Here is a 12,133-nt window from a genome sequence, read left to right as displayed (position 1 = left end):
TGCCCCATAGTTTGTATACACGGGTGGAGTTTTTGTGAGAACCATCTTAATATGAGAACTTATAGTGAGAGTCACATAAAGTACATAGTACATAGCTATGAGGTAAATGATAAAAATTAAAAAAATAATTTTTTTGAAATATCTTAAATTTTTTTTTTTTAATGAAATATAAGGTGAACGTCTTATATACATAAGGTATATGTTCTAATATAAGGTATATTCCCGAAAGGTATAAAGTACATACCCTAAGATTAAAGGTACATATTATAAACTTATAAAGTTGGAAGGTACATCACTTTACCAAAAAAAAAAAAAAAAAAAAAAAAAACAATTTTGTTTTTTCAAAATTTAAAAGTGTCATATTTATAAGGTACATGCCTAAAAGATAAAAAGTACTTCGTAGATGTTATGAAATCATAAGGTACATCACTTAAAATTAAATAAAAAAAAAAAAAAAATTGAAATTTAAAATAAATAAATAAATAAATAAATAAATAAAACTTGCAAACTTTAAAGGTACATGTCATATGTATATAAGGTTCATGGCCAAGAGATAAAAGATACTCCGACATGTTATGAAGTTATAAGGTAAATCACTTAAAAATAAAATAACTTTAGAATTTTAAAAATAAACACTATTTCAAAATAAAAAAAAATTGATGCATTTTTTTGTTTTATTGCATGTACCTTATATATTAAATGAATAAAAAAAAGCCAACAATTTTATATTAGTTGGCAAGTATGAACAATGTACATTGCATGGATTATTATTAATTAATATTAGTAGTCTAACTAGATGATATATTTCATGAGGGTGAGGGATAGCTCAATTGGTTAGAGCTTCCCGGTTTCAAAATGTCTTGGGATTGAATCTCATTATTTTCACTTGTGGCTCTCTAAAGTCTAAATACCAAATTTACAAATTAATAAATACAGATAGATGAGAAATAAATTGATTTTGTCACACCACCAAATCTTTTTATATTTTTGGATCGGACAAAACCATATCTAGGTAGCTTATTTTTGTTAGCTTGTAGAAATAAAATTGAAAAAAAAAAAGAGAGAGAGAGAGAGAGAGATTGAGTGTCATGCTAGAATTAGTTAAAAACTCAAAATAAAGAAGTAAATTGCAAAAAAAAAAAAAAAAAAAAAAAAAAAAAAAAAAAAAAAACACTCAATTTCATAATCACACCTTAACTGATCATTGAAGGCTTATCCAACTTTGTGGTTCCTTGCTTGCCCTCAAAAAGAGAGAAAAAAAAAAAAAAAAAAAAAAAAAAAAAAAAAAAAAAAAAAAAAAAGGCCTTTGTGGTGCCTTCAACAATGTCATTAATAGTTAGCGTTTATACGTACCTTTCGACATTGTTCAAGTAGTTGTAATTATAATAGAAGCTTAGAAAGATATAACCTATAAATAACATACATTCTTATAAGTTGTATTACACTAATTTGCTCACGTTTATTTTTATCTTAAATAACCATCTAGCTGCTAGGTATGTTTTCAGGTGTTATATTTATCTTTTTATGCGAATAAATTTTCGAATTACTAACTATATATAACTCATTACTATGTTTTTTTTTTTTTTTAATGTAACTCATTAGTCATTATTAAGATGATGTAGGTATTAAGTTGAATAAAAGAGAGCAAAAAATGGCGCCGACAGTGGTTTGTGCTGAATCACAAGCATTGCACCAAGATTTTTGCCCAACAAGTTTGGTTTTTGAGTTAGTTCCTGTTGTTTCTTACTCTCTAGGCAATAATGACAATAATGTTATTTTTGACGAAAATGACAATAATAACATTGTTGAGGCGAAAAAGGAGCAAAGTGGCAATGAGAATGGAAGGAAAGAGATTGCTCCTACAGGAAAGAACATGCACACCCCTTGTTGCCTTGACATCAAGGAACCCGAGGCTGACGATGAGCTGACCGGAAATACGGAGGCGTATATGAAGGTTGTTTTGGCAAGATACACGCAGAGATGGCTTGAGAGGACCAAACACCGTTTAGGTGATATATGATATAATATATATTCTCTTCTTCAATTTCAATTATTTTAATTATCATTGGACATGTGATTGTTATTGCACCATGCATATTAGTATAGGCTTAAGGGGGTTTGGATTTTGGTATTGCATTAAAGATCAAATACGTTGTATATAAATTTTGCATTGTTCACAGTAAGTTTATAAATTTTCACACATTATATTGATCATTATTTATTTATTTATTAAATGATTACCAACAAGATTTACATCAAATCATAGTGATATAGATTTATGAGTGTCCAAAATTATCAAAGATAACACAAAGTATGTATCATATCTATAATAATGATATCAAACATACTACGTAGTACAACACAACACAATGTATCTATAGTACAGTAAAAGTGATTAAAAATAAATAAAAATTATTTGTGTGGATAATTTATGCTTTATTAAATATTCTAGAGATAATTTCCTAGCAATGTCCGTTAGCTAACTAAATTCATAATTGAACTTGAGTTTGATCAACATTATTAATTACAAAGTGGATTTTATCTTTTACGTAGTTAACGAATAAGTTTAGTTCATTATCACCTTAGATTATTTAAGTATACTCTCCATTTTTATTATTCGAATTTAACTTGCAGCTAAATCATTAGATGTAGAACTCATGTAATTGTAACTAACATTTAAATGCAGGATATCAAATAAATATGGACTATAATTACGACGATCTTGATCGATTACAACGATTTTCATTTAACAACTGTGGTGATCCATTTATTGAGGGTAACTATGGTGTGCACTCGAGGGACTTCAAAGTAGGTGTATTAGATTGGTTTGCTCGTCTTTGGGAGATCAATAAGGGTGAATATTGGGGATATGTTACGAGTGGTGGAACAGAAGGAAACCTTCATGGCCTACTTGTAGGGTAAGTGTATGCAATATACTTTCTTCGTTTTTTTAATACTTGCAACAATTTTCTAAAATGAAAATGTCACGACAATACTTGCAACACACTATCATTGGAATGTTTTCTTTGGTTAAAATTGTACTATTACTCTTATTTAATGCTCATGGCCCACTTAATTACACTTCAAACAATCTCTCAACTCCATTTAAGTGTGGTAAAATCATGCAAGGCCCACTTTTCTTAAATACCGTGAAAAAATGTGTGTGTTGCAAGTATTAAAAAACAGAGGAAGTAAAATTTTATTCAGCAAAAATCAATTAATTAATATTACGATAAAATAATTAGCAAATTAATAAAAAAAAATTGAAAATCAATTTATTTCGTAAAAGGTTTATTTTAATTACTATAAATTACTACAATATTAATTTATATTGTTTATTTAGTGACAATTTAATCTTATTGATCATGAAATATTTTCAGGAGAGAAATGTTTCCTGATGGAATTTTGTATGCTTCTAAAGAGTCACACTATTCGGTCTTTAAAGCTGCGCGTATGTATAGAATGAATTGTGTTAAGGTTGAGACAATAGTTTCCGGCGAAATTGATTGTGTCGATTTAAAGGCAAGTCTTCTCAAGAACAAAGATAAACCTGCCATCATGAATATAACCATAGGTAATACATTCACTTCATTAATTACCTTTATTTTCATGATGTTCGTTTGAGAGTACTAATGGAATATGTGTTTATTATGAATTATTTATTTCGTTCATAATGTACGTAATTATCTCTTAAAAATTACATAGTACTTGTAGTATGTGTTACATAGCCTAATTGATTTGTATGACCATTTTGTGGCCTCTTGTTACAGGCACTACGGTAAAAGGTGCTATTGATGATCTCGATCTAGTGATACAAACTCTTGAAGAGTGTGGCTTCCCTCGTAATCGGTTCTATATCCATTGCGACGGAGCCTTGGTTGGTCTCATGCTGCCATTTCTATATCGAGTTAGTAAATTATCTTAATAAGGCATTTTTATTGCATTTTTTGAACATTCATGATCCTAATTATGCATCTATTTGCCAATTTCAGCTTTCTTATGTTTACACGTTTTTAGTAAAGACACTCTTACAACACTCACATGGTTATTGTTGTGACGAAGTGAGTCAAAAGGCGAATTCTAGTATGAGACGGAAACGAAATTAATGTCACCCAACAAACTTACAAACTGTAGCTATTATCAAAATGGTGTGATTTACTAGACGTACTATTGATCATAATTGAGGGGTTTTGGTAGGGGTTGCGCCAAATTAATGCCGTATTGAATTAGAACCATCATGTGTTTTTTTTTTTTTTTTTTTTTTTTGACGAAAAGAACCATCATATGTTAGACAACTGGTATATATTATACAAAGCATTAATTATGGAATAAGATTTTTTTTGTTTGATAATCGGGACGTTATTTGTGTCTATGTTATACATGCTTATGCTTACATAATTTATATCAAGTATATCTTATCTCATAATACAATAGAATGTATTTGTGGACCTTTAAATAAGGACCTATGCAATTTGCGAAAGCTCATATATAGGCCCTGTTACTTTCATCTTATTCAAAAAATAGTCTAAAAAAATAAAGGTCATTAGATATAAGCTGTGTTTAACAAAAATAAGTTAAATTTAGTAAAAATAAGCCAGTAAAAATTCAATATATTAAACGAAAATATATAATATCAAATCAGTAAAAATATCATTTAATCGATAAAATTACTCTAATAGTATCAATAATTTAATTTTAGTAAAAATTTAATTATTTCGCATTTATATAAATTCTGTAAAAATAATTTTTTTCAAAAATCTAGTGAAGTGTACAAAGACATAATATTACACTTTACATCTTTTAATTTCTAACTCTTGAACAATTAATTATACCTTTGTCTCCAACTTTCTTGTAAATTATTGAATTTTCATTTTAACATCTCGTGTTTAATTAATAATAGGCGCCTCAAATCACATTCAAGAAGCCAATTGATAGTATAAGTGTTTCCGGCCACAAATTCGTCGGATGCCCGATGCCTTGTGGTGTTCAAATGGTAAGGAGGGAACACATTAACTATTTATCTAGGAATGTAAAGTATGTAGCATCAAGGGATGTTACAATCATGGGAAGTAGGAACGGTCACGCCCCCATCTTCCTATGGTGTGCATTGAGCCGCATAGGATACAATGGATTCAAGAAAGACGTACAAAAATGCCTACACAATGCACGTTACCTTAAAGACCGGCTTAAAGAGGCCGGGGTTAGTGTCATGCTCAATAGGCTAAGCAACACCGTGGTGTTCGAAAGACCTCAAGATGAGGATATCATTCAATATTGGCAGCTCTCTTGTCAAGGGAATATAGCTCATGTGGTCGTGATGCCTAATGTTACAATCAAGAAGTTGGATACGTTCATAGGTGAGCTAGTTGAGAAGCGTTCGAATTGGTTAAAAGACGGTGAAAATCAACCTCCTTGTGTTGCTTCTGATATTGGCAAAGAGAATTGTGTTTGCCCTTTGCATAAGTGAGAATCTGCTTGCTAATTTGATTGTTTTGTATTAAGATGTACTCCATTATTTATTTATTTTATTTTCATTATTTTCGAATTTGTTTAAAATAATTGTACAATATGTAGAATATTGAGGTCAAAGATCATGAAGATATATATGATTCGTGATATATGTAAGGATTATTCGTCCAATAGTTTACATTTACAGATAATAGAACAGTTTTTTTTTATGTAATCCACAAAAATTTAGCAACATGTTACATGCATGTATAGTTGACATAGATTCATGTTAATCACTGTACAGCTAGCTTTGAATAGTGACAATATATATTACAGAACTTAATTGAAAAGAAAATAGCTAGTTAGTGGGGATCCTATAATGTCAATCCTATCTGCCAATCATCAAGGTTTGGTGTAGCCGTATAGTTGGTTGCAATGTCGAATTATCCTAATTGTAGTTACACTTAGAGGTGGGGATCGGTTCTCTTAAACTTAACTTTCCCATCATTTTAAAGTGTTTAAACCGATAAAAATTATATGATAATTGAATTTCGTTAGTTACAGTTAAATGTATAAAAATAAATTTATAATTTGATTAATTAAAGGTGAATAAATACACTTTTATTTTGGTGCAAAGGAAGTAATTAATATTAATCCACTCCGTTTGCCTGTTCATCGCTAGTAGAAGATATAAACAATATTAATAGGTAAAAAATTTACAATATATAAGTCAAGTTGACATTTTTAATTTGCTTGATTTGCTTACACAAATGAGTTCAAGTTGACATACTTAAACAATTAATCAAGTAGTAAGTAGTGAGTGGTGATACATAACTTGTTAACAAAAGTGGCAAATACATGGGGTCCAACATCTTTCATTCCTCACAATTTGCAAGTTTAAGCTCACAAATCAATCATACTTAACCAAAATCTTATGACCAAATCACAAATTTACATCTTACTTATCCTGCTTCTCTCATTCGCATCGTCGTAATCACTAAAAAACAGGAAGAATGGCGGTTGCAGAAGCCATAGCAATCGAGGCTGCGAAAGCCATGATACAGTTAATGGCTGCTCGGCCATTAGAGGAGCAACGACTCGCTTGGGGTTTCAAGGATCACCTACGAAAACTCAACACGAAATTAAATTACATCAAAGCATTCTTGAATGACATGGGAAGTGCCAAGAAAGAAATTGAAGTCCAACTTGTAAATTGTTGGCTACAAAATATCAAAGATGTCGTCTATTTTGCGCAAGATATCATGGATGAGTACGCCTATGAAATCCTCCGTAGGAAACTCGAGCTAAATAGTAATGCATCGAGAAAACGTTTACGTCTCCACAATGTGATGTTTAAGCGATCGAATAGAATCAAGTTCCGTTATCGGATGACTCGTAAGGTGACCGAGATCCTTGCCAAGTTTGATGAGCTCGAAAACGATGCAAAAAATTATGGGCTTAAGGCCGTGAAGTTGGCAACAGATGCACGTACATCTACTTATAATGATGATAATATGAATGAATATTATTGTATGTTGAAGCAAGCTCGACAAAATGCGGGTGTTGAAGATGCATCTGAGTTTGTTGGAAGGAAGATTGATGAGGAGAAGTTACTGCAAATGATATGTTCTTCACCTGAAAAAGTAATTCTTGCTTGTGTGTTAAGGCCATAGTTGGAATAGGGGGTAAGTTCTCTCTGTTTCCCACACTCCCTCATATTTGTACTCCAATTGTAATTGTTTAAATGTATTCCCTATGTCTCCAAGCCCTGTTTGGTTTGATGTAATATTTTCAAGGAAAAGCACAATTATAAATTAGTTTTCCTTCATTTGCATACAAGAAAAGTTCAAGAGAAATAAAAAATAGGAGGGGGAATGTGAGGATGGATGAGAGGGAAATAAGAAGGAAAGGAGGAGGGAGGAAAATGTGGTTTCCCTTGTTTTGTAAAGGAAACGTTTTTTCATCATTAAGGACACAATTTTCCACCATTGGGAAAATTGTTTTCCACCCGAAAACCAAACAAATGAAAGTGGGAAAAAATTGAGAAAATCATTTTCCATGAAAATATTTACATCAAACCAAACGGGGCCTAGATGTTCTTCCTATTTGCTTTTTTTGTTGTGAAGCAAAAAAAGTCCAATTTCAGTAGGAAGAAGTTTTAGAGAGAGCGACTTTTTAGTATGTTCCATTTTAACTTCCTTAAGGCCTTTATTTTTTTAGGCTCGGTTTGATTTATCTAATTATATTTGAAATTGTTTTAGACAAGTCACAACTTAATTTTAAGTTACTACCTATATTTTATATTGTTTGCAACAATTAGACATAAACGGAGGCAGTATAATTTTAACCTAACTTGAAAATGATTTACACTATTTTTGGGATGACAGCAAATATTGGGTACAATTTTTTTAAATCTAACTTGGCCCTGTTAGACTCGGCCTTGCACATGATCAGGTGATTCAGGTCCACTAATTGTAGTATTATTTGTTTTTTTTTCACAATCTTCAATTCAAATCTGACTATCAAATCTTCAATACACATCCATTTTGTTTAATGAGAGACAATTTACAAATTAATGTGATGATTTATAACTTGGGTTCAGAGGGGAAAACAAAATATTTATGTTTAGTAATTACTTTAACAACTAGTTGATAGAACATTTGTTAGGTAATCTGTCTTTTTTTTTTTTTTTTTTTTTTTTTTAATGACCATCTATGATGATGCAGATTCTTACAATATATAGACATTGATATATACTTTACCCTATACTATTAAACAGGTCTTGGCAAGACTACTTTAGCTAGGCGTTTATATAACAATGAGCAAGTTATTCGGCATTTTGCAAAGCGAATTTGGGTATCTATGTCAGAAGATTTTGATGCTAAAAGAGTTTTGAAGGAGATGGTTGAATGTCCATCAAAAAAAACTTACTTAACTAGCACTCATGCAATTATTAATCAGCTTCAAGAAGAGATCAAGTCAAGTAAATTCTTGCTCGTCTTAGATGATGTATGGAACAAAAATGATGATATGTGGAGTTCTCTACACCGTTTGCTGCAGAGAATAGGGAATTCTGCACATAGTGTGATTTTAATTACTACTCGTAGCAACGAGGTTGCTATGGAAGCCAAAGCTCATACACACTTGATGTCAGGATTATCAGATGAGGAAAGTTGGGCTCTTTTCAAGCAGCAGTTTAGAGCTAGGGAGACATTGCTTAATGTTCCGTGTTTTGAAGAAGTTGGGAGGACGATTGTTGAGAAGTGTAAGGGTGTTCCGTTGGCAATAAAAATGATGGGAAGATCACTGGAATCAAAAAGGTATTTGTATGAGTGGGAAAAAATAGAAAAAAGTGAGCTATGGCATGTAGAATATGCTACAAAAAATAGAAAAGGAAGCCATATCCTACCATCACTAATGTTGAGCTTTCACCATTTACCTTCTTTGTCATTGAAGCAGTGTTTTGCTTATTGTGCAATTTTCCGTAAAGATTTCCCTATGGAAAAAGGTGATTTGATTGCTCTTTGGATGGCGCAAGGCTTCCTTCACAAACACGAAACAAGCTTAACAATGGAGGAGATTGGTGAGGAGTTTTTAGAAATACTGTCAAAGAATTTGTTCTTGGAAGGAAAAGAAAGTGAGAAAACAGGACGGATGATATCTTATAAGATGCATGATTTGGTGCATGATCTAGCAGTGTATGTATTGCGTAAGGACTTGTTGGTATGGAGTAAAGAAGCAAAACCAAATAGTGACATTGAGTGTAGACATTTAGTAGGCAAGTTTTAGTATTCTGCAAGCATTTCAAGAAATCATTCCTGCAGAAATTTCTACAAAGAGACTACGAACAATTAATCTTTGGGCTGGTTTTCCAGGGAATTTGTTTACAGTAAGATACCTGAGAACTCTTATAACTGACGGGATTGACCTTCGAATTGTGCCGGCTTCCATTGGGAAGTTAAAACTTCTCAAGTATCTAGACTTATCAAACAATCCGTTCAAAAAGTTACCAGAGTCTATCACTAAGCTCTACCAATTACAAACTCTGAAACTTACAGGCTGCAAAGAACTGACAGAGCTACCAAATGAATTGCATAAGTTGGTAAACTTAAGACACATTATGACAACAGATCATAGCGTGTTTGCATCTGAAGGATTACGACAATTAACATGCCTGCAGACCTTACCTGATCTTGCATTGCGTGATGGAGAAGGATGGAACATTGATGAATTAGGCTCTTTACATGAAGCTAGAGACGGGCTCTCTATCTCAGGTCTTGAACATGTGAAGAGTGAAGCTGAAGCAAGGAAAGTTGAGCTCAGAAAAAAGGTCAAGCTTTTGCGATTGCACCTAGTTTGGTCTGGTAATAGAGTAGACAGCAACACTGATACTGATGAGGAAGTTCTGACTGGCCTTGAACCTCACCTTGGTATAATAGCACTGGCTATAGTTGGCTTCAATGCCGAAAAGTTTCCATCATGGATGATGAGGATGGCTGTTAAATCCGGGGCACCAAGAAGTAAGATACTACCTCTTAGCAATCTCAAAGAAATAAAACTCGTGGATTGCAGAAGATGTCGATTTCTTCCCACACTCGGTCAGTTGCCATTTCTTAAGTATCTATACCTAGATAAATTAGCTGTAGAACGCATAGACGATCACTTCTATGTTAGTGATCAGGATCTTCACAAGCAAATAGAAAAACTATTTCCAGCTTTGCGAGAGCTTCAGATCTGGAACTTTGACAGTCTGACAGAATGGATGCAGCCATCGCCAACACTTGGGGCAATCACCTTTCCTTGCCTGGAAATTTTAGAGGTTATGAACTGCCCTCTTCTGGAAACAATACCGGCCCTGAAATTTGAATCACTGAAACGATTAAGAATTCAAGAATTTCCTGGTACTCAATCCTTGGACAGTGTCATCAGTTATAGCAGCAGTCTCACATCATTAGAAGTTTGCGAGATACTAAAAATGAAGAGATTGCCTCAGGAGGTATCAAGCTTTACAAACCTACAGAAATTGAATGTATGGGGCTGTCAAGAACTTGAGTCTTTGCCCAATGGACTGCCAGCATCTCTCAAGACCTTGGACATAAGACAATGTCCTGCCCTAGCTTCACTTCCTGATGATCTTTTTCGGAACCTATTATCTTTGTGTAAGCTGAGTATATTCAGATGCAGCAGGTTAAAAAGGATTTCAACTAGTTTGCAGGAATGTGCATCTTTAAAGGAACTGAACATAAAGCAATGTCCATCAATAGAAGGTTCACAAACAGATTTAAGCAAGTTGATTGGTCTCGAAGAGTTGTGGGTTAATGAAGCAGGAGAGTACAACTTCCATACTACAAGTACTGCAACATTTTACATCTCTAATGGAGTTGAGTATTGGTGGATTTAAAAACGAAATAGAGGTTAAAACTTACTTTGCAAACATGGCCCCTTGCCTCACCAGCCAATCAATCAGCCTTAGACAAATAATTTTGGATGGTTATCCGGATGTAAAATCGGTACCTGGACAAATCCAACTCTTTAGCAACCTTAAAGTTATTTCTATATGGAATTTTGATATATTGGAACAACTTCCAGACTGGATAGGCAATCTGTCATCGCTTGAGGAGTTGTCGCTTTACCAATGCAAGAATCTGAAATTTCTGCCTTCAAAACAAGTCATGCTGTCTCTTACTGAGTTCTGGCATCTAAATGTTGCTGACTGCCCACTGCTAACTGAAAGATATGCCAAAGATGGCCCTAAATGGCATAACATCTCACATCTTTCTTATATTGTTTTTAATGATAACATTGTCCAAAGTAGTGAACAAGAATGATTTGTTCAGATTTAATAGGCTATCAATATACAAGTAGATTTTTGTTTCTTCAAACCATAACTTCTGTTGTTAGACTTGTTATGATAAAAACAAATATTGCACATGATTTTTCAGATTTGTTATATAATTAACAGCCACAAGATGACAAGAACATCTACTTGGACATTATAATGCCAAATGCTCCGAGAAAGTTTACAATGGCACAATTCTGGGGTTGTGATTCATTCAAAACATTACCATTAATCATGCCAGCAAAAGTAAAATTTTAATAAAAGAACAGAAGTTTCTATGGAAACTTGCGAAATGCTTCTAATAGTGCATTGCAGCATGATGCTAGCTGGAGCTGGAGAAGTTGTTAATTCCTTTAAGTACTGGAAATTGCACCCAAGACAGAAAATCAGCAAACGATGTGAAACATGTCACTGTTGCTAATTTAAAACACTAGCATCTATGATTAGATTAAATTCCTTGATACAGTCACCAATGACATGAGCATTGTTGTTTTTTGTGATACCAGGTTTCTCTGTGCAGAATTGCAGTTGTTAAATAAGAACATATTCCAACAAATTCTTTCTCAAAATGATTGGAACACATGCTTCTGTATCTTAGTAGACTAATAACAGCCCTTGTCTCTATCACCTTCTAGCCTAGACTAATGATTCAGAGTAACATGGAGCTTCTTTGGTGCATGCATTTCTATAAAAATACAATAGAGATTACCCTCGTGAGGAGGTTTCCTTAATGTTTCTTATTTCCTTGCCTGAAAAAAAAAAAACAGATAAAAAAAACTATCATTTGATATTATTTTGGTTCCTTATCCTAGGCTGATTTCTTAATTATTATCCTCTCAAAAAAGT

At 32.8% G+C, this 12,133-nt stretch overlaps 2 protein-coding genes across 2 annotated transcripts; both read left to right on the top strand.

The window, feature by feature from the left end:
- The first annotated feature begins 1,588 nt into the window (after positions 1-1,588).
- On the top strand, positions 1,589-5,642 carry LOC110709605 (serine decarboxylase 1-like). The gene is made up of 5 exons (XM_021887817.1): positions 1,589-2,009; positions 2,687-2,918; positions 3,381-3,574; positions 3,771-3,907; positions 4,901-5,642. The coding sequence occupies exons 1-5, from the start codon at positions 1,652-1,654 to the stop codon at positions 5,465-5,467; spliced, it is 1,488 nt and encodes a 495-aa protein (XP_021743509.1). The 5' UTR covers positions 1,589-1,651; the 3' UTR covers positions 5,468-5,642.
- An 819-nt stretch (positions 5,643-6,461) lies between these two features.
- LOC110709580 (putative disease resistance protein RGA3) lies at positions 6,462-10,849 on the top strand. The gene is made up of 3 exons (XM_021887794.1): positions 6,462-7,104; positions 8,228-9,226; positions 9,324-10,849. The coding sequence occupies exons 1-3, from the start codon at positions 6,462-6,464 to the stop codon at positions 10,847-10,849; spliced, it is 3,168 nt and encodes a 1,055-aa protein (XP_021743486.1).
- The last annotated feature ends 1,284 nt before the right edge of the window (positions 10,850-12,133 follow it).

This window comes from Chenopodium quinoa, unplaced genomic scaffold (assembly GCF_001683475.1).
Source record: "Chenopodium quinoa cultivar QQ74 unplaced genomic scaffold, ASM168347v1, whole genome shotgun sequence".
In the NCBI taxonomy this organism is placed as follows: domain Eukaryota; kingdom Viridiplantae; phylum Streptophyta; class Magnoliopsida; order Caryophyllales; family Amaranthaceae; genus Chenopodium; species Chenopodium quinoa.
This window is presented reverse-complemented; position numbering and strand designations above follow the sequence as displayed.

What these genes read in the sequence shown, in the direction of transcription:
- LOC110709605 (XM_021887817.1), top strand. Translation starts at nt 1,652, where the DNA reads ATGGCGCCGACAGTGGTTTGTGCTGAATCACAAGCATTGCACCAAGAT. An exon ending in CTTCATGGCCTACTTGTAGG is followed by an intron (nt 2,919 to 3,380) that starts GTAAGTGTATGC and finishes AAATATTTTCAG; the next exon opens with GAGAGAAATGTTTCCTGATG. An exon ending in CATCATGAATATAACCATAG is followed by an intron (nt 3,575 to 3,770) that starts GTAATACATTCA and finishes CTCTTGTTACAG; the next exon opens with GCACTACGGTAAAAGGTGCT.
- LOC110709580 (XM_021887794.1), top strand. Translation starts at nt 6,462, where the DNA reads ATGGCGGTTGCAGAAGCCATAGCAATCGAGGCTGCGAAAGCCATGATA. An exon ending in TGAAAAAGTAATTCTTGCTT is followed by an intron (nt 7,105 to 8,227) that starts GTGTGTTAAGGC and finishes ACTATTAAACAG; the next exon opens with GTCTTGGCAAGACTACTTTA. An exon ending in TGAGTGTAGACATTTAGTAG is followed by an intron (nt 9,227 to 9,323) that starts GCAAGTTTTAGT and finishes CTGGTTTTCCAG; the next exon opens with GGAATTTGTTTACAGTAAGA.